General features: G+C 37.0%; 1 protein-coding gene across 6 annotated transcripts in view; it reads right to left on the bottom strand.

Annotated features, from left to right (window-relative positions):
• Positions 1–23,349, bottom strand: part of LOC121453452 (nucleolar protein 4) — a 350,206-nt gene that overhangs the window by 69,590 nt on the left and 257,267 nt on the right. For 3 of the 6 annotated variants that reach the window (XM_041660243.1, XM_041660245.1, XM_041660247.1), the window contains exons 7-8: positions 10,725–10,904; positions 9,806–9,997 (exon numbers count right to left, since the gene is read on the bottom strand). The exons of 1 other annotated variant lie outside the window; for it this stretch is intronic. In XM_041660243.1, the coding sequence (XP_041516177.1) occupies positions 9,806–9,997; positions 10,725–10,904 (372 nt within the window). The remainder of the gene's footprint in view (positions 1–9,805; positions 9,998–10,724; positions 10,905–23,349) is intronic. 2 more of the 6 variants (XM_041660248.1, XM_041660244.1) reach the window with 1 other exon arrangement.

Raw genomic sequence — 23,349 nt, 5'->3', positions numbered from 1 at the left:
CTAAGACATGATTTCACTCTCTCACGTGCCAGGCAGGAACTTTGGCACCTATTATTTCAAGCAATATTGGTCTTCGTCTTTATGATAAGTATTATCATTTCATTTTATCCAGTGAGGAAGCTGAGGTTCAAGGAAGAAAGACCCACAATTTGCCAAAACGTAGAATGCAAATTCACTGGAAATAAAATCAGGGTCCTCCATTAATTACTTGTCATCAGTGCTGCTAATCGCCCATTGTTTCCGGGTATATTTTTCTCCTTGCTCTGACCTTTCTTTTTGAGAAGAAATTTTAGTATTTTTATGAAGCTGGTTGCTTTTTCTATTATTTTCCTTTACTCACAATTAATGTGGAGTTTACTCAATATTAATTTGTAAGTTAAATGGAGTTTTGCTTAAAAAAAAAGAGCAAAGACTAAACTGTGGAGCATATTTTTCCTAGTAGTTTACTAAGTAGTTTACTTTACGAGCCTTTCTGACATTATGTGGGCAAGTCTTCAGTGTGATCAGTATGATGGTCTTTCTCTTCCAAATAGTTCTTTCTTCCTAGTAAATGTAAAGATTTCTTGGTGCTGCTCTTGTGTAATTGTGTTAGTATTAGGTACAAAGTTGATTTATTTGTTGGTTAGGTATGAAGCTGACTTCTTCCCTCCCCACCCAGAGGCTTCATGGTTTGATCAATTCAGAAAATTTGTCATCATGGTCCCTAAAATATTGCCCCCCCCTTTTTTTCTAATTTCTCCTTAGGATTGCTAAATAGATCTTCCTTTATTATGGCCAGGTTCTTTTCCCTCCATGTCTACCTTCTTACAAGAAGGTAATTTTCTTATTTATAGATTCTGGTTATCCCTTCTCTCCTTGACTAACATTTATATTCTATTTGACCCACCTAGTAGGGGATTAAATTCAAAGCATAAAATGCCTGGCAATTTTACTTCCAGAAGACAGAATGGAGGCTTCTTCCCCTTATTTGAAGTAGCAGCTATTTTGTGGGGAAGGTCTTCAGTTCACACACAGTTCTCAGTGTACTTTCCTGCCTGATTGTTCTGAGTTGGATGATCGCTCAGCCTCCAGTCCCAATTTTTTCTGTTCATGTTCTCTGACTCTATATTCCAGGCTGCTATCCTATTCCAGTAAATGTGTATAACTGTGGCTGTATGCTTCCTAGCTCTTTTACAAGTTTAGATATTGACTTGTGTTGCGGGAGGTCCTTCCGCTCCTCCAATTAACCAATGACCTTCCTCCAACAGACTTGTTTTTATTTTGTGGTAGATATTTTTCAATTCATATTTCATTCAGTATTTATGTCTATAATGGGAAGATGAGGGGTATAGGTAGGAGTTATTCTATAATACTTAACTTCATGTTTAAACTAAGTGATTTTATGATGAGCTATTGTGACAAATATATTTGAATTAAATAATAATTATGGTATATCTGTTAATATAATATATTATATATTATGTATATATAATATATTGCCATATAATTATTATTTAATTCAAACACATATAGAAAATAATGGGCAGAGGTTAACCATAATCCTTGAGAAAATCCACAGAACAAGAGACTAAATAATAAGGAAAGCAACAGTAATTCTCTATGATAGACTGTGGTATGAAAAAAAAACTTGACGGTGTTAGAAGAAAAAGTAAATAATTATGTGACTGTCAGTCAAACATTTACATAGATTATCACACATAATGGCCCAACGGAACGGCCATTTCATTTAGAAAACTGAGTCTCTGAAATATATTATGATCCAATTAGAGGAACTGAACTAACACAGGAATTAAACTCAGATCTCCTGGCTTCAAAAGGTTATGTTTAAGATCCGAGTTTTTTTTTTTTTACTATGTTTTAAGATGGTGAAGCTGCATACTTTGGAAGCCAAAATTGAGGAAGGTACTCTATGAGCAAAGATCCTGGGGTCATAGAGTGGGCCTCCTTAGTGCTGAGTTCCTAGAAGCAGTCAGAGGTAGGAGAAAAAGCCAGTTTCACCAGCAGCATTGATTCGCAAGTGAATCTGAAAGTGTCTATAGAGACGTCAAGAGAAATAGGTTCAGGGGTGTCAAATGTTTCCGTAGTGTATTTTCTAACTATCTACATACCCACTTTTCTTCGCATTCATTGCTTGTACTCTAGATTTTGATTTATTTTGTTTTAGTTTTGAGACAGGGTCAGTCATCTGATGGATAACAGGGTGCCCGTGAACTCTCTAAATATCAAGGAGAGCAGCCTTGAACACCTAAGCCTCCTGCTCCCACCTAGAGTGCAGAATTTACAGTTGTGCGCCACCACACCAGACTTTACTTTTTAAAACAATCAATTATTTTACTTTTATAGCTTTGAATTTTATTTTTCTTAAAAAAGACATGAAGCTGTAAAAATCTCCAGGCATCTATAACATTAATTCTGCTCCATTTAAGGAGAGTGAATACACAGACTTGTGTAAAGTACAAGCAAGGAGGCAATCTAGAATACTGTGCAGTAAGGTAGGCACAAGACATGAAGGACTGACATCGGACACTACTGTGTTTATTTGGAAATTTACCACAGAAAGAATAAACAGTATTCGGTGACCAATGGCATCTCATTCTGAATTTTTAGGCAGGGATGAAAATGACAATGGCAATGTTATCCAACATAAACCAACTAGAAAGTGGCAGGTAGCATTTTGGTAGATAAAGTAGCCATGGAGAAAATGTGTGATGAAAAGTAAGGATGCCAGTGTGCCAGCACACTAACTGATCAACATTTGAATGAAATTCCAAACCTCTACTAAGACTGTTGCTCTACTGTAGAATAGAGTACCGTGCACTGAGAAAAACTTGCAATTGTGGTTAGGGTGTCATAGAGTCCATGACCAAGTATGCATTAAAATGCCATTCCCCAAAGATAACATAGGTAAATGGGGAAGCAGGGGAGCAATAGATAAAGAGCTAGGCATTGATGTATGGAATACAACAGTGGGATTTGGTGCAAAGGAGTCGCATGTCCTTTCTAAGAATCAATCCAGTAGTAGGGAAGTAAGAGCCAGAGTCCAATTGCTATGAAAATGGTTGACGAATGCTGTAATCTGTGAGGTAGTGTGTTCTGAGGAAACTGAAGTGGTATCTATGGACAGAAGTCCTCATTTTCAGTGAAACAAACAGAGCATGTAACAGGAGGACATGGTTGATAAGCAATGTTCTGAGGAGGTGGATGAGGAGGGGAATAGGTGTGGAATGATGATTTATTCAGAGGAAATAAGGCTGAACCCTAATTCTGTAAAAAACAGTGGAACGCACAGGAAACTTTAGATAATTCCATGGTGTGTGTTTGTGTACCAGTGTGTGCACATGCCGGAGGCACCGCCCACTTTCTCTTAAGACAGGATTTCTCACAGCAGCAAGTCTGCAAAGTAAGTGGATTGCTTGATAAGTGAACCCTGGGGGCATGCACGTTGGTTTCCCCAGAGTTGGGATTATAAGCACATAGCACTGAGCCAGCAGTTTTTTCATATATTCTGGATTTAACACAGGCCGTTATGCTTGTGAAGCAGGAACTCAGCCAAGTCAGCCATCTCTTTTCCCAGTCTCAAGTGTTAATACTTCCTATGTAGGTTGTTCAAGGAAAGTTTAAGATTTAATATATGTACAATAATAAAGGCTTCGTTGACAGAAACCAAACCGTTGGAGTTGAACATGTAAGAAATCAGTGACATCAGAGGGAAGATATCAGAATTACTCTGGAGCACATCATAGTTTGCCATCAAATTCACTGTTGTGAGTGAACTACTCAGATCAAGTGAAAACAGCCCACCGTGTACTCTGTTCTATGACTGCAATAGTAGGAGCTGACAACTACAGAGAGGGAAAGGGCATAGAAAACAGTCGGAAAATTCAAACCACATGTGTTCACTAATTAGCATCTATTAAGGAATTGGTCACAAATTATATACATATGTGAATATGTGTGTTCATGTAACTAGAAAAATAATGTCAATAGTTAAAAGTATAAAGATGCGACAGAGATGTTGCTAAGAACCAGTGTGCTGGGTAAACGATATTGTTGATAGAATTTTGAGTTTAAGAATCACTTTAAGATATTTTAATTAATTAATTGTGTGTGGGGGGAAGAGAGAGACAGAGGGAGAGTGTGAGAACGAGACTGAGCGAGCAGATGCACACTGTAGAAGGTACAGGTTAAAGTCAGAGGGCGGTTTCCAGGGGTCAGTTCTCGCCTACCTTTAAGGCACAGGTTATTTGGCTCTTGTATCTGCTGTGCAGCACACACTGAACCAGTTAGACCAAGAGCTTCCATTGATTCTCCTGTCTTTGTCTAGCTTTTGGTATGTTGAAATTAGATGTGCATCCCATATCTAGATTTTTATATGAGTTCTAGGGATCAAATTCATGTCATCAGACTTGTGAGACTAGGCCTTTTCTCGCTCAACCATATCCCCAGTCTTTTGATACATGTTTGTCAACCGTGCTTGAGAGTGAAGAGGAGATACCACTGTAGCCTGTGATACGTCATCAGGGAGTGAAAGCAAGGTCTTTGCTTTGTGTGGCCTGTACCAAGAACAAGAAAAGCATAGAAACCACTACTTAAAACCCAGATTTTCTTTAACACTAAAGGATCGCTTTCTGCTAGTTTCAGAGTTCCACAGTTTCCTTGCCCCTTTAAAAATTGCTGCCTAACGCTCCCCCTAAAACAAGTATGCTAACTAAGATGGAAGTATGTACAGAGACACAGACACAGGACTGCTGAGACTTTGACGACATCTAGCTCAGACTTCCTGACAGAGGTCCAAAAATGAAGACACTACGCTAATAGCCCTGATGGTGAGGACTAAGGCAAGACTCTGCTTCTTCATAAGTGCTTCTGCCTGCATCAAACTCTAAGAGAATCTTTTGAAATGAAGTATTTTAGAATGCGTATGTAGTAATTATGTGGATTGCATCATCAGCAAAATTTTATATAAAAAAATACTTGAATAAGGCTTATTTCCACAAGCAAAGAAACTCTCATTAAACAATCAGGAATGTGATTTTTTTAAAGGAGATGAGGTCATTGAATTCAGCTGTCTATGTTACTTGGACTATATCAGTAAGGACACAATTGAGGATAGAAGAGGTTATTGCATTAAAAGCCACTTTTACTGTATTTCTACTAAACATTTTCATGTGAGCTTTACAGAAACACTTATATGTCTACACAACAAAGGTCTCCGTGCAAATATAGGAAACAAAAAGGAGAACTAGTTAGTACAAGAGGAATGTTGGTAGGCATCAATCCTGTCTTATTATAGACTTGCTCTTGTCAGTTTCTAGTATAGCTATTATTGAATTTAAGATCACAGCCCTTTGGAGAAACTGATTCATTTCCTGGAATGACTAACTCCTGTTCTTGAGAACAGTTGCTGAAGTAACTTAAGGGTCAAAGCCACACAGTAGAAATCAATAACAATTTAACACACAATATTTTTCGAAGGTTCAATTTAGTGGCTGCTTAACTCACTGAGTTTTTACAGTCTGAGAATACTGACTGGACAGTGGATCAAAATTATTAGGTTTATTTTTCATTAAACAAGCTCTATTTCTATTTCTATTTCTATTTCTATTTCTATTTCTATTCTATTCTATTCTATTCTATTCTATTCTATTCTATTCTATCTATTTTTAATGCTTAAGATGCCAGGGTTTGAGTTTGGTGATAAGGACTTGGTGGAAATTTGTGGCCAGAAAATTTTGCAGTGATTCTAATTCATGTGTTAGAAACATTATGCAGAGAAAAAAAAAAGAAACATTATGCAGAACACAACACAATGTTCTTTTTTTCTACTAAATCAATCAAAATTTACTAGGTCTGGATAATTCTAAGAAAATAAAAACTCATACATGCATATATATATATGTGTGTGTAGTTATGTACATATATTCTAATGTTTGTTTAATGTGTTTAATGAAGCTTATTAAAAGTGTTTCAGTCTTCTAAAATCCACATTTACACCCAGAGGTTAATAATGTCCTTGGCCAGAGACACTTCCTTCTGCACCAAATGACAGTTAATGTATAGACTCATAGTTGGTGAAAGTACTGAGAATAAATAACCGTTGAGTATTCAGCCCTAAATGGAACATCGATATCACCCTCTCCGTTGTTCTAAGCGCATTGTAGAAGAGGTGGCTGAAAGCATTGAAGGGACAGAGGATGGGAAAGAGTTCTGTGAAAGACGTCTTCAGGACATGACTGTTGAAGTCAGAGCATCAGTGGTTACAGGCACAAGACCTATACAAGATTGGGTCCATCAACATTCCATCATGGACAGGGAAGAGGCTAACTAGGCTATGCCCCTCATTGAGGACCTACAGTCACATCACACTTGCTGTGACAGGGACAGTCACATTCTTCAATGGTGTAGTCACTGGTAAGTTGCCCTTGCTTAAGTACATAATTGCTTAACATCTATATTCATGCAGGTAACTCTAATTAAATTCAGTGGACAACAAAAAATGACATGAATATTAAACAGGAATAGATTTTGTATAGACAGAGGCAGAAAAGGAGAGTGAACATTAAGATCCTCAATTATTTGTGTTGTGATAAAGCACAAAGTAGGAATCTCAGTTTGGATTTCATAAAGTCAACAAGAAACCCATAATCCAGAGGTTTTGGGTTTCTCTGTACTTATGTGGTCTTCTGGTCCCAGGGACCCCAAGTAAATCAAGAACTAAGCCTATTGATTGGTACCCAATCTCCTTCAAATATGCCTACACTTTATAGTAACCTTTACATGTATTTAAAAACGAGTTGATTTCCTCATTGACTTGATACATCTTATAGAACAAGGTGCACATAAAAATATACTTTTTTTGAAAATGACTAAGTTTCTTCTTTTTTGTTTTAATATTTTGAATTTTAAAATCCTGAAAGTCATCTTACATAACATTTGAAAGAGTTAAGACTGCATATTTTCGTTTGTTTTAAATGCTCTGCATTAGCCACACCTCCTCTCTTTTTTCTTTTTTTCTTTTCCCCTCTTTTTCTTTCACTATTTTTTCTTTTTTCTCTCTTTTTCTTGTAAGATGACTTTGAAAAAGAATGAAATTCTATTCAAATCCCTTATTCATAGTAAGGAAACAGGCACAGAAAGAAAAGAAACATTCAAGAGTGCCTATATAAGAGTGTGCTTCTCATTTCCGAGGAGGCGTTCCTTACTAGGGAGAATTTAGTAACAGAAAGGACAGTAATGGCTTAAGTTGCCCAGTCCATTTTCATCTACATCATTGATGTAGTTACAGCAGATCCTGCAATTCGCATTTGAGCACTTCGTGTCAGACAAGGGGTCATCTCAGTGAATCATGATCAGGAAATGGTAGACTTTCCTTAGCAACAACAAGCCGAATGTGGCACATTTCTCCCTGCTACCTTTGAAGTTCTATTTATATGAGACATGCTGAATAAACAAAAGCTGAATAGATGGAAAATATTAAAGGTTAAATATTTCTCGGTAGTGTGTTTAAGTTTAGTATGTAAAACTTATATTTTGTATTAATTAAATTTTTTCTTTCATACACAGCAGAAATTTCTACTAAATTTCTACTAATAGACACCTGTGTTAAACAAATACATGTAATCAATAAAATAACAATATTTTATATGATGCAATGTCTACAATAGATCTTAGAAAAATAAAGAATGATTAATGTAATAGTATATACCAAGAAAAAAGAATTTTACCAAAGGATAGAATCTCTAAATCTCATTGAAAGATAAGTAGTGTCAGAAACTTGTAAAAATAACATTTATAAATGCTATTTTTATGTTTTCATTTTTATTAAAAGGAGAATATATGTGTAGTATAAGCTAAACTATACTTAGCTACCAATGGGAATTTTATTTGTGAGCCTAGGCTGTGGAGGCTGAGCCAACTCTCCTTTTCAACAACTGGGTTTTTGTACCAACTGTTAAGTAGCTTAAATCCAGTATCAAAGTAAACTCTGTGATGTGAGATCACTTTGTTCCTTATCAGTCTTTGTTACGTGTAACATAATATTAGATAATCTATAACAGGGAAACTAGTTCATGTTCTTCAAGTGAGTTTCTTGTTCTCTCTTGCACTCTGCTACCTATATTATCTAAATCTGGACACTTGGCACTACCATTTTGCTTATTAAATGACTCGTGTACTGCAAACTTTCAATTTAACGTAAAAATCTTTTTTTTTGTTTTTTCGAGACAGGGTTTCTCTGTGGTTTTTGGAGCCTATCCTGGAACTAGCTCTGTAGACCAGGCTGGTCTCGAACGCACAAAGATCCGCCTGCCTCTGCCTCCCGAGTGCTGGGATTAAAGGCGTGCGCCACCACTGCTCGGCTTAACGTAAAAATCTTAAGAACCACATTTGTATTTGAAAGGCTCTAAAACTTCTGAATAAAAACATCATAAGAAACTTTTCTTGGATGATAAATCAATAAGATATGATAATGTTTTCTTGTTTCAGATTCTTTGAAGACTTACTTTGTGCCAGAAATGACTTGCAAGGATTTCTAGGAAACACTGTCTGTACTAGCAGATGGGAATGTTCCCAGAACCAGGCACTGGAATGATTGTGGTCTGAAGAGGGGGAACCTAGCACAGGCAGGAAAGACAACTTACCCAAAGCAGACAGTTGGAAGTAGTGGATGCAGAATCCCTAAATAGATGCTCAGCATGGTTCTCCAGTACAGGAGAGAGCATCTCTGCTTTGGAGAGCAATATGAAAATTGACAATAGATGGGCTTGCCTTTACTGTCTTTTATTTCATAAGAATTTACCTCCATGAAATTCCAAATATAAAGCCTTACATTGAAACCTATCTCTTCTTTAGCAACTTCAACCCATCACACTGAAACATCCAGAAGGCCAGATCACAAATACTAGTGATCTAAAGTTTTGTTTAGTCTTTTCAGGTATGAGGAGAGAAAACAAAATGATCAAAGTTTTTAAAATACTTTTAAGGCAGGAGTTATGGTGCAGCGACAGAGCATTTGCTTGCTTTGTAGTGTGCTGAGCCCTAGGCTGGAGCTTCAGTAACTGTTGAAAGAAATAAAGCAGCTAACATTTGAGAATGCACACGCACATACTTTGAAATGTGGCAAACATCAAGCATACAATGTCAATGTTCATTGGATTTGTATAGATAAAAACACAGTGGAAATTCACAATATTTTGTTCACTAGTTTCTACCCCAAAGTAAACAATGTCAGGCAAACTCATCTCCTACCGGCACAACGGAACAGGGTGGTGTACAGCCTCATTTATCACTTGAGGCTATGATACCTAGGGCAACAAGCATTTAGTTTGACACCTGAGGACTTTCATTTCCAAAGCTCGTCATTCGTTAGACAGCACATGCGTTCATTTCTTTACATTCCAAAGACAGGCGTTCTCACATGCCTACAGCAACAAGTGCACCTTCAGTTGAAGTCTCCTTAACCTCACATGCACTTGAGTAGTAACAGAAAGGAAACAAACACAGATGACATGTGACAATTGGCTTCTCCCTGATTTTCTCTCGTATTATCCTTATTTTCTATGAAATGTTTTCACATGGTTCTGTGAGCACTGGTCTCCCAAGAGAGTCCTTTTCATATAAACAAAGGGGATAAATGCTTGGGGAGGATGAAAAGGAAAGTGGGAATAAACGCAAGCAAATGAAAACCCCTTTGACCTGACATTATGGAAAAATAAACATAAAGACACTAAGATGGAAACAAAATAGTGCCATGGTTTACATGTGGGGTTTGGATGGAATCTAGGGCTGTGTTCAGTTTATAACTCACCATCTCAAAACCACTTCTTTTCATCCGCCTGCAGGACTTGAGGTAAGTACGGATACGTTTTCTGGCACGCTCTTGATACTCAGGGAATTGTCGCCTGCATGAGTCAATGATAGCCTGGATCTTTTCTTTGGGCTGCTTAGAGATTGGGACCATTCGGTCCAAGTTTTCATCTACAAACAGCCTGACAAACATCTGTTGGCAAGAGGGAGACAGAGGAGAAGGGTTTGGAGGGCTGCTCTCTTCTGTTACTAGCTTCCTGTCTTGATTACCGAGAGGAAAATTATTCTTTTTCTGGTTTATGCACTGGAGAATTTTGCAAATGGAAAGCCAGAAATTTTAAGCAAACACTCTTTTAAAGATTTTCTAAATGGCTGAATTAAGTATATAAATATATATAAAGAGAGAGAAAGAGAGAAGGATAGGGAGGTAGAGGAAGGCAGACAGACAAACAGACAGAAAAAAATGAAAAAAATATCAGGAAATAACAGTAGAACCAGGACATCTGAGCACCCATTACATCTGCTTTTAATGATAAATGGGACTGAGACATCGCCACACTGCACAGTGGACTCATCTCTGAGAATCAACAGTTGACTCTTTTGTCATGCACAATTAAGAAAACAAAGGAAATAACTGAGGACAAACAGGCATAACCATCTGAGGACTAGGTTGAGCCCCCTTTGACCTAGGCGGACCTGCATACTCATACAGCATAATTCCAGTTCTCAGCACCCATTTGGCTTTCGAATTCTAAACAAAACACAGCAATTCTGGTGTCTGCTCGTCAAAGAGTGTTTCACGTGCTTTAAAAATCCTTCTGAAAATTAAAGAAAGATGGTTCTCGAATAGTCACATTGACCAACAAGCAACGACATGAAGGTGAAGTGGTCAGAACAGCCACACAATGTGGGGGACTCACATTGAACGCTTTCAGCCTCTCGGCTTCTACACCGTCTGTCTCGGTCACCTTCTCAGCATCCTCGTGTTCATCATGCTCATCTTCATCTTCGTCTCCCCTGTTGAGTGACAGGTCCTCTGCACCCCGGTCCACACTCTCATTCTTGCCAGAGTCGTAGCTGGAGTAGCTGTGTGCTGGAGACTGAAGAGAGGATGACAACGGCACTTTTCAGTCCTCTGCCTGTATCACCGCTTTATGCTTTTGTTTACATTCCAATAGTTATATGAAAATCATGTTTATGACTTGGTAGCACTAGGTCTATGGCATTTTAAATTTTTGATCGAAGTTAATTCAAATCGATTTAAGAATTCATTTTCTCCATTACACCGCTAACATTTCAAGTGTCTATAGCTGCTGCACCAAACACTTCCACCTTTCCGGAAAAGTCTATTGAACTTAGTGCTTCAAGAGTAATTACTCTTTCTACTCAATATTTATATTAATAAAAGGAACAATCTGTAATTAATATGCAATGGAGATATTGAGTCATATTTCTGAAAGTAGATATGAACTCAGTGTGCAGCCAATATGCTGTAACAATTTTCTTTGAACACATTGGAAACTGTAGAATAAGAAGATTTAGTTAAATTGTCCAGCAAAGATTTTAAAAATATTACTGAGAATAGGGGGATTAATTTATGATACTTTAAAAATAGATTTGTAGGTTATCTATGATGTATCTTAAAATATCATCTTATTTCCATACAGTAAAAATTCATGAAGCTTCCACCTAGCTGATAAGTTTCTTGCATCTACACCTTAGCATCTATTAAGGACAGAGGAAAGTTAAAACCACATGATTTAGCGTATGCTCTGCACATTTCAGCATAATTAAAAACCTGAAAAATTAGATATTTTATAATTCATCATTATATATTACAGTTGATAAACTCTGTAGAGTCCTGTGTATCATCAGTTCAAGATCCCATGCATATGTGTGTAAATATGACCATTCTACATCAAGTAAATGGGTTTAGATTATTTGTAATTTGGAGATACTTAATTTTTATATAATCTCATATGTTTTCTTAGGATCTAGTGAATAATTTGAGAGTTAATGTGGGAGAACAGACCTGAAGGGAAATCTTTGTAGATGGTGATAAAGAGTGTAACTGAACACTAAGTAGCTAAACAACAGAGGGTTAGATGGCCCCACTGATACCAGCAGTTACTAAAGGCTATCCAGATGCTAAGCAGAGATGCAGGAGAATTTAAAGATGACCATTCTGTAACTGGTTTTTATTATTGACACGAAAATTTCCAGAGCTATCAAATACCATGAAACAAATAATGAACATCTTGAATACATGACAAAGAAAAGAATTGGTGTTTATAATTAGCCTCCTGGTTGCCGCTGTATTTACATCTATCCCACGAGGAGCTTTCATTATCCCAATTCTTCAGACAAAGGAACAGCTTCCCAAAAGCTAAACAAACATGTCACATCAAGACAACTGTAAATGCTTATTTGTACACAGCTCTACTTGAAGCCAAGAGCTGGAGAGAAAGTTTACAGTTCAATACATTCTCCCCCATCTCTTCTCCTCTCTTCCTCTTTCTGAAGGAATAACAGAAAATACTTTTTGCTTTATGTATGGTACAAGTTAATATTAAGCAAGCAAGCAAGCAAACAAAAGAGTTTGTTCAGAAACCCTCTTCCACCTAAAGAAACAATGCATTATTTCTATCTCCTTGTACAGTAATTGTCTGTAATTTAGAAATCCTTAAAAGAAGCATTACCTGTTATGCAGCTTCCATATAGAGTGTAATTAAGTGATTAAATAGTTTATTATTGCTGTACCCACTTCTTTAGTTGAATAAAGAAAAGAGATGGCAGTATCATTACTCAAAAACAATTAGGTTTTCGTTCCTAAAGCAGAGGTATTGAAGGGAATTGTAACAAGGCTATTTTTCAACTTAATGGATAATCATATTTCAGAGTAAAGTACATTTTAAGAATAAAATACATCCAAGAAAATAAATAGTTAATGAACAAAATTTTGAAATAACATGAGAGCAATAGAATAAGAAAGAACTTTTGCTTCACTTGCCAAATACTATGTGAATAATCTCTTTCCACAATTAACCTTTATCAAGAGTTCACTAAACAATTATTTAATGAGCTTTGATTTTGTGTCAGGCATCATTCTAAGCCATATGCATATAACATAATTGAATCCTGTATAAACTGATGAAGTAGTTTTCTCAGTGTTACATAACTAAAAATGAAGTTAGGATTTGAACCCAAGTAGTATCTCTGAGAATTGACTATCTTAACGATAGGTTTTTAAAAAAATTCCCCCCTTCTTACTATGAAATGACCACTTATTGCTACATTGCATATGAGAGTCAGCTCATGAAGCACTGTGTTTCAGTGTCAACTTCTAATGAGAATACCTCTTAGATGTGACAGGAAGCTCACTATATCTTTTAAAACCTATTGATAAATTTGGTTTAAGATATCAAAGTGAACATACCTTTAGAAAATCTGAGAGACAATATGTGTGTGTGTGTGTGTGTGTGTGTGTGTGTGTGTGTGTTGTGTGGGATGGAGGCGTTAAATGTTCCACATTCAAATGATGCATGGGACTTCACATTCTGCTCTAGTAGTCTGTGTGATTGAATTTCACAGGAGAACTAGCATTAACACTAGTTAATATGATATTATAAATGGCTTAATTTGGGCTCGTAAAATGGTTTGGCAGGTGACAGTGTATGCTAACAACCCTGAAAACCTGAGTTTGAGTCCCAATTACTACATGCTGTTAGACTAGAACAAGCTTCAAGTTGTCTTCTGACCTCCATAAGCACACTGTACCCCAAACATACACATACATACATTCATGCACACATACACATACTCACATAATATACAAATAATAAAGATAAGTTTTCTCTTTTCTTTTTATTTATTTATTTATTTATTCTAATTTTATTGTTGAATTTTTTAATTCATTTTACATACCACAGTTTCCCCTCCCTCTTCTCTTTCTGTTCCCTCTTGTCTGCCTCCCTTCACTCCCCCTCCCCATCTACTCCTCCTCTATCTCCATTTAGAAAGGACCACGCCTTCCATGGGTGTAAGTACAGTTGAGGAAGGACCAAACTACTCCCCTTAGCCAAAGTTTGGTGAGGTTACCTAGCATGGGTAACAGGTTCCCAAAAGACAGCTAAGTACAGCAGAGACAGGTCATGATCTCACTGTTAGGAGCTTCACAGAAAGACCAAACTACACAATTGTTGCATATGCAGAGGGCCTAGGTCAGTCCCACGAAGGCTCCCTGTTGATCCAGAGTCCATAAACTCCCATGAGTTCAGGTCACCTATCTCTGTGGGTTCCTCTGTCATGACCTTAATGCCCCTGACTCATACAATCTCTTCATGTTTTCTTCTGCATGATTACCAGAGCTCTGCCCAGTGCTTGGCTGTGAATCTCTGTATCTCCTTCCATCAGTTACTAGGTAAGATTTTTCTGATTGATGGCAATCTGATTACAGTAGATGGCTAATTCAAGCACCCTCACCACTATTGCTAGGAGTCTTAGCTGGGGTTATCTTTGTGCATTCCTAGAAGTTTTCTTTGTACCAGGTTTCTCCTTAATCCCAAAATGCCCCCCATCAAGATGTCTCTTTCATTACTCTACCCTCAGTCCCATTCTCAAGCCCCCAACTCACCTTCCACACCCAGCCTGCCAAACCCAATTCCTCATTTTCCCATCCCCTCCATTTCACCCCATCAAGTTTACTCAGGAGATCTCTTCTATTTCCTCTTCCCACTGAAATTCATGCATCCCTCTTTGGGCCCTCCTTGTTATCCAGCCTCTCTGAGGTTGCAGATTATAGGACATCAAAATATCAAATAATACATTTAAATAAACAGATACAGCTCTAAACAGAGACTTCTCAACAGAAGAATCACAAATGGCCGAAATACACTTAAATGATTGTCCAGCATCTTTAGCCATCATAGCAATTCAAATCAAAATGACTCTGAGATACCATCTTACACATGTTAGAATGACTAGATCAAAAATACTAGTGACAGTTTATATTGGAAAGGATGTGGAGTAAGGGAAATACTTCTCTCCTTCTGGTAGTAGTGCAAACTTGTATAGCCACTTTGGGAATCAGTATGGTGGTTTCTCATACAACTGGAAATCAATCTTCTTCAAGACCCAGCTATACCAATCTTGGGCATATACCCAAAGGATGCTCAACCATGCCACAAGGACACTTGCTCAACTATGTTTATAGCAGTATTATTCATAATTACCGGGACTGGGAAACAACCTAGATGCCCCTCATCTGAATAATGGATAAATAAAATGTGATACATTTTCATAATGGAGAATTACTCAGCTCTAAAAAACAATGACATCATGAAATTTATAGACAAATGGATGGAACTAATAAAAAAAATCATTCTGAGTGAGATAACCCAGACCCAGAAAGACAAACATGGTATGTACTTACTCATAAGTGAATATTAGGATTAAAATAAATTTCTTAAAACTAAATCTATAAAAATGATTGAATGCATAAAGATAATAATAAGAATAGTACATAATTCCCATATGTTTGAAGGGTAATTTCATTTATCAACTGGGTAATAAGGTGGTTGAATATTCAATTAAACATGATACATAGGTGTGCCTCTCGAGAGGTTTATTTTTGAGAATAGCATTTGAACTGGTGGACTTGATAACCTAAATTGTCCTCTCCAGAATAGGTAGGCATCATCCAATGTGTTAAAGGGACACAATAGAGAAACAGGGAGAGAAACAAAAAAAAATTCTACCCGCTGTGTCCGACTGCATGAGAGGAGGCAAAGTGAGATTCACTCTATAGGCTTTCCAAGTTATCTGACCATTAAACTCACATTGAAAACTACAAATGGCTTCCTTAACTGCTTGGTTTTCAGATGAAAAAATATGAAACCTCTTGTTTCCCATAATTCACTGACTCACATACTTATGTATCCATTTATCATCCCTGATCTCTCTCACTCATTTCTCTATCATATCTATCCTTCTATCTCTTTGTCTGTCTATCTATCTATCTATCTATCTATCTATCTATCTATCTATCTATCATCTATTCCCTTTCTGTTTCCCCAATTTTATTGAATTTTTTTCTTTCGAGAACTGCAATACAATATGTTATCCATGTTATTAGTGTTTCAGTTTTGGCTCAGGAAATTGTAGAAAGAAGTAGAAAAGTAATTAAGTCTAGGACATTTAGATATCTCTGGTAGGGTATATCTCATTACAGGAGAGAATGCTTGATTCTAAAATTAGAATGAGTTGCAAAAACAAAGAGACATATGTAAATGAGTAATCAGGGCAACTTCACAAACATATCCTACTGTCTGAGACTGCCACAGTCTCAGGTATCAGTTTCTCATTCTGATACCTTTGCCTTTCAGCAAGAGCTTCTATTCCAAAGGATGAAACTACTAACTAACACTTCATGACAAAATATCCCTTTCAAAGGCATGCATTTTCAACTTAGTCTTTACAGGAAGTGAGTTTTTTTTTTTTTTTAGCCTGGCAGTAAGAAGAATACCATGAAGTTGTGTGGCTCAGACAAAGTCTTTGTAAGATTCCTGCATCAAGTTTCAACTGTTTTTCCAATTAAGCCCTATACCCTTCTACTATGAAACATCACACATACCCCCAACCAATTAAACCACTTTTATATCTTGCTTAAACTTGAGTTTTATTAACTTAAGTCTAGAGTGGTACAGAGATCAGTCAGTGCAAGGGCAGCTTAACAGTATAGATTTCACACATGATGTTTCAATACATAGGTGGATCCTGCTAAGCATATAATAACATCATAGGAGACTGGAATAACTGTCCTCAAATCTGTTAGAAGGGTAACATCCATCTGAATGACCTCTACAATAGGGGATCATAAAGAGTCAATGATCCTCTAATTTCTTGTTCATGATGACCTATGCATGAGGTAGTGCAAAGATTAGACTAAAATATAACTGTGCCCACAGCAGAGACACACTTAAGCAAAATTACTGGCTATAATAGAGGAGGTAAGTTTTAATAATTGCTATTTTTTGCAGTTTGAATTATTAGCAAGGTGAGGTTGCCTGAAGTAATAAAAGAGACATTCAATAACTTTGCAAGATTTCCCTTTAAATGTATAAAACATGGCATATTTTAGGTTGCACTATGCAATATTTGAAAAATGTTGTAACCTATTTGCCTGAATCAGGTAATTCAGCTTTTCTACACACAATGTAAGGCAGGAAGTCTTAACTGTCTGCTATACACACTTGGAATGGGGAAGGAATTATATCACTAGTCAGACCAAATAAAGGACGCCCAACCTTTCATATCTGAGAACACACTAAGTTTAAAACTTAATGAAATACATAGTCTGGTGGCAACAAATGAATCTCAGAGAGCTCAGAATTCTATTTATGGAACTTCTCTTTGTCTTTGAGGAGGACCTATTAACTATAGCTAATCAGATTAAATTCACTGTGTCCAGAGATCTCATATTCAGTTGACTTTAGTGTTTAAAGTGTGAACTCTGACAAAGCCCCCTGAACATCTTAATTCTCACTTTCCATCAGACTAGATCAAGACAGACACAATTCCTTCTATCTTCTCTCCTTCACAGCACCTAAGATATGTTCTCATATTGGATCCCAATCTGCCAGGTACTTCTCTTTCTCCCACAGAACTATTCTGTGTTGGACGATGAGGACATGAATGAACTGGACTGACCTCACAAACTGATGCTGTAAAAATCACCATATGTCCCCAAAGAACTCAAAATGTGATAGCCATTTGATTCAGAAATTTGCTTTGCCACTATAGGAATTTTATATGATCATTGCCTTGGAAAACTTAATTTCAATAACTATGTTACTATTTCAGAGATAAATAAAGTCTAAATGAAAGCATAAAAATAAAATATATATTAAGAACTACAATTCAAGAACAAAAGGCCTACCTGGTTTTCTCAAAGCAAAGGTGTTAGTTTAAGGGATAGGACAAAGCCTTATCCTTAGGTGAAATCTATTACTTTTTCCAGAGTATCTAGCTATACTACCTGAAGGCTTTCTGAGCACATATTTTAATTTTTCCTTGGCAAGAAATTCTGTTCTCATACTACCACGAGGTTTGGACTTCGAAACATCCCCATTGTGGTGTTGGAGTTTGTTCTGTTTGCATCCTCCTACAGTCTAGAACAACTAGGACAATGCCATGGTGTTGGTGTGAGACACAACTTGATCTGAATTTTCTGACGTGTACAACCAAAGCAAATACAGAAAAAATGGTTATGTAAAGAAGAATATGAGAATTAAGTGCCAGACACCTCTAATTTCCAGGATTATGATGTGCATAACTCTGACAGAGCACTGATCATGATGCAAGTTGACAATGAGACTGTCCTAGCTGGCATTCTGTTGCTGTGAAAAACACCGGGACTAAAACAGTTTGAGAAGAAATGTTTGTTTGGGCTAGAGGTTAAAGTCCATCACTGAGGGAAGCCAAGAAAGGAGGCTCGAGGCAGGAATAGGAGGCAGGAACTGAAGTATAGGCCATGCAGGGCTCCCCTTACTTGCTTGCTCAGCCTACTTTCTTATGCAGCACAGGCCCACCTGCCTTAGAACAGCACTGCCCAAAGTGGGCCCCAAATGTGAGTAACAAACAAGAAAACAATCCAGCATCACAGACATTCCTAAGGTTTAATCTGATGGAGGCAACATTTTAGTTAACATTCTCTCTTCCAATGTAAAGCACAAAGAACAAATAAGGAACATGCTAAACCAGTGAGTAATTGCTTGCTTTTACTTTTGATTTGTACAGATAAGCTCATTTTTTTCAATATCTTTTAAAGATTATCATTACTGATCTAAAAGTTACATATTTATTACACAATGTTCTTGGACTCTCAGACTCTCTGAAAGTTACTTAAACATCACTGAAAGATATGCACCTTTGAATATGACACATAATAAGACACAAGACACCACTCAAGAAACTATGTTACCTAAGCAACTAACGATTTCACCGAGTAGACAAACAGCCTCAATTGAGAAACAATGGTTTACTAATTGTGCCTGTTGGACTAGCTGTACCAACATCTCTTGGAAAACTGTTGAGAAGAGCAAAGCGTCAGCTTCTATCCCAGTAAATGACTGAGTCATACAAGATACAAATGAACCTCGCAGTGTGTTTAAACATGACCGTTGTAGGAATGTGATGTGCAGGCCAGTTCCAGGAACATTTGCCTGCTTTCCATGTAGGAAATATGGCTGCTGATGGAATAAGTGAATGGAAACAAGAAAAAGCACAAAGAAATACAAGATAAGAGAAGGTGGTGTGTAGCATAATTAGCTTGTTCTAAAACAAATGAGAGATGATAGTGAATAAAATTGAACAGACCGTAGAGCAAATAAAGTCTGAGGCTCACTTAAATTCAATCAAGAAACATTTAACGGGGGTGAGTTTCTGGCCCCGCGGCGCCAGCCTGCGACAGGGAGCTCAGAGGTTCCTTGGCGATCCCAAAGAAGCTAAGTAAGAAGGTGAACCAAAGGAAAAACATATAGTTGTCCTCTTGGCTATGGGAAGCAGACAAAATTGCCGGGGAGAAAATTGGGATCTTGGGGGTGGGGTGGGATGGGGCTAAGGGGAGATGGGGAGAGAAAAGGGAGAAGGGGAGGATGGGGGGAACTTGGGGAAAAAGGAGGATTGGGATAAAGGAAGGTTGGATAGGGGAGCACGGAAGCACAATTCTTAGTTAAGGGAGCCACCTTAGGGTTGGCAAGAGACTTGAACCTAGAGTGGCTCCCAGGTGCCCAAGCCGAGGTCCCCAGTTAGTTCCTTGGGCAGCTGAGGATAGGGAACCTGAAATGACCCTATCCTATAGCAATACTGACGAATATCTTGCATATCATCATTGAACCTTTTTCTGGTGATGGATGGAGGTAGAGACAGAGACCCACACTGGAGCACTGGACTGAGCTCCCAACGTCCCAATGAGGAGCAGAAGGAGGGAGAACATGAGCAAAGAAGTCGGGACCACGAGGGGTGCACCCGCCCACTGAGACAGTGGAGCTGATCTATTGGGAGCTCACCAAGGCTAGCTGGACTGTGACTGAAAAAGCATGGGATAAAACTGGACTCTCTGAGCATGGCAAACAATGAGGGCTGATGAGAAGCCAAGGACAATGGCACGGGGTTTTGATCCTACTTCATGTTCTGGCTTTGTGGGAGCCTAGCCAGTTTGGATGTTCACCTTCCTAGATATGGACGGAGAGGGGAGTACCTAGGACTTACCACAGGGCAGGGAACCCTGACTGCTCTTTGGACTGGAGAGGGAGGGGGAGAGGAGTGGTGGGAGGGGGAGAAAGGTGGGAGGAGGGGGAGGGAAATGGGAGGCTGGAAGGAGGTGGAAACTTATTTGTTTTTTTTTTTCTCCTTTTCTCAATAAAAAAAAGTAAAAAAAAAGAGAAACATTTAACATTTTTTAAAAAGAAAAATGAGAGTATTTTACTAGATCAGAACCAAATTATTAGTTTTGGTGGCTGTAAAACCTTAATATTTGCATATAAAAACTGTCATGAAGAAAATTTTTGTATTGTTGGAAGTTCAGGTTGAAGTATTAAGGAGTGAAATGAAATGGGCACCTGTGTTTTGGTTTTACAATCCCGGAGTAATCATAGGAAAAAATGAAGTAAACCAATATGGAGTGTCATAATCATGTTTTTGTTGTTGTTGTTTTGGGGGGACATTAGCAACTCCTTGTATGATTCTCTTCATTTAACAACATTTTATAAATACATTTTTATTTAATGAATTGATTGTTATTTGTTGAGATATTAATCTTGACATTCATTTATTCAACAACATTTGTGAGGAGTGGTTGTGTTTCTAATTTCGCAGTATTGAATGGCTGTGAGTTTTAGGTTGTGAGAAAGTTGTACGGTTTAGAGAGGGAGACTTTGAAATGCTAGATTCTAAATGAATGCTTGATTTAGATTACAAAAAACACAACCCATTACAGCATTTAAAAAGCTTATAAGTGAAATTAACATTCAAAATTCATCTGGAAATTTATAAAGTCAGCAGCTTCCTGCACATGCTCTCATATTGCTTTTCTCTTTCCACATGACTTAGCTCTGTGCTCTTTGCTCCTTCAAAGAACAATGGATTTTTAAGATAGTCAATGGAGAAATAGAAGATGATTCAGTCTCAGTCCTGCACGCTGAAAATGTCCTTCACTGTCAATTATTTTGAAATTTTTACTGTTTTAGAATAATTCTTGATAGACCATGTAAGCACCATTGAGTTGTCACCAGCTTAGGGAATTTTTTCACGTCGGAGCCATTAAATATCCAGAATTCAATGCTTTCATTAAAGTGACTTATGAATTTTATCACTTTTTGATATCTATTTTATGATCAATTCAAAATACAATTTAAATCTTCTTGCAGTGTGGTGATACAATCCATTCTTCATTAATTATTCTATTTCTTATCAATAAGGAAATATTGTCCTATTTGGTCTGTAGCCTCTATATCAAGAAGCTTTTATATAAGAATGGTGCTTCTTGATTTCAGTTTTTATATTATTATTGATTTTAAGCACACCATTAGTATTTTCATGTCTTCAATCCTATATCGTACAAAGAAATTTAACACATTGAAAGTCTTCATGTTTTCTGAATCAGAAATCTGTATTATTTCATCTTACAGAGGATTCAATGGAATTTCAAACAACAAACATACAGATATATAGGGTTTATCTTGCTCAAAACATTAAAAATTGCATAGAAGTTTTCAAATTAACTGGTCAATTGCTGATAACAATTTGACAATTCTCCTTATTTTTTCCATGCTTGAAAAAATAATTATTGCATCAAAACAGTGATGAGCCTCTGCAAGTAATACTCCACCAAGATTTTGGAAACAAAATCACTTGCCCTTTTAAAAAAAAAAATAAGACAGACTGAAAAGAAAAAAAAAAAACAAGACAGACTGGATGAATGAAGTTAGTTCTTCCTGCATAGAGAGAAAGCACAATACTTATCAAAATAAAAACGACATAACTCCTGACACTTACATATGGTCCAGTGACCAAATGTATAGTATTTTCTTTGTTGTTGGTTTTATTTCCTCCTGTTCTCTGCTTTATTGTTATTCCTGATCTCATAATCTTCTTTAGGTTATCTTCCCCATCTGTATTCTCATGGTGGTTGCAATCGCTTCACTTACTTTCTTAATTTCTCCACTGAAATTCAAGTCTTAAGATTGAAAATCTGAAGCTTATTCCAGTTTATACTTTCTGGCTTGGGTTTATGAAATCTACTTCTTTCCCTAACTGTGTGAGTAGAATGACGGATAATTCTGAAAAATATATGCAATTAATTTAAAATTGAGAACTATATTTTATAATCACTTCTGAGTTATTTTGAACTACTTGTTGTACCCTTATATCCTATACAAAGTTACTAATAAATCTACATAAACACTCCTTGTTTGGAAAATGTATATCTATGAGTCATATCATTGAATCAATGACAGTTTTTGTATGTAATTTGTTCTGGAGTTGCCAGGGGTTAAAAGGGAAGCCTCTCTACTTGATGCAGTAGTCTAGCACAAAGTGAGATAGAGAAAATTAATAGCTAGATGTCATAGCTGCTTTTAGACCAGTTATATATTTATGTAATACAAACACAGACATTAAGAAAAAGTCTGCTTTGACGGGTTTCAAAAAAGAGAAAAGAAACAAAAAGGAAAAGAGGAGAGAAAGAAAGAAAATGTAAAAGTGACAAAACATAAATGTTTCCCTAAGTCCAGGTGTTGAAGAATTGGCCTCTAATGTAAGTAGAGACTTTTCTTCCATTTCCTGGCCCCAGACCAGAATAATTACACAAAAACTATATTAATTACAACAGTGTTCGGCCAATGGCTTAGGTGTATTTCTAGCTAGCTCTCACATCTTAAATTAACCAGTTTCTATCATTTTATAATTTATACTAGGCTCATGGTTTTTTATGTCTTGCTTCTTGGGTGACTACATGGTGTCTGTCTGACCCTGCCTTCTTTCGTCCTCTGTCTCTGCTTGGATTTCCAGCCTTGCTATATTCTGCCCCGCCATAGGTCAAATTAGCTTCTTTATTAACCAGTGGCAATAAACCATATTCACAGTATACAGAGGGGAATCCCATATTACCATATTAATCTTTAAGTAATCTTTAGGGTGCTGGAATCTTTAAGTAATAGAGCTTTGTGGGAGGAAGTTGGTGATAAAAGTCATGCTATTGAAGAGGATGTGGAGACTGCATGCACAGCCCTTCCCTTCCTGTGCTGTGCTAAGGAATTATCTTTTCCACACTACACAATTATTGTTGTGATGCACGCCATGAAATCTCTACAATCGGGATCCTAGATTTTCTTTTAGTCAATTTATTTTACAACAGCAGTAATATGCCCAATAGTAAAAATAATCTTCTCATTTTCCATATATGCTGATTTGGAGAATGCTCTATATTAAACCATGACTGCAAGAAAGTCAATCTCTGTGCTCCTATCTACATTCCCTAAAAATCAC

This window comes from Microtus oregoni, unplaced genomic scaffold, assembly GCF_018167655.1.
Source record: "Microtus oregoni isolate MIOR12 unplaced genomic scaffold, Mior012 000011F_ref0000422, whole genome shotgun sequence".
Taxonomy (NCBI): domain Eukaryota; kingdom Metazoa; phylum Chordata; class Mammalia; order Rodentia; family Cricetidae; genus Microtus; species Microtus oregoni.
Note: the sequence above shows the minus strand (reverse complement) of the source record. Positions and strands in the feature narration are given on the sequence as shown.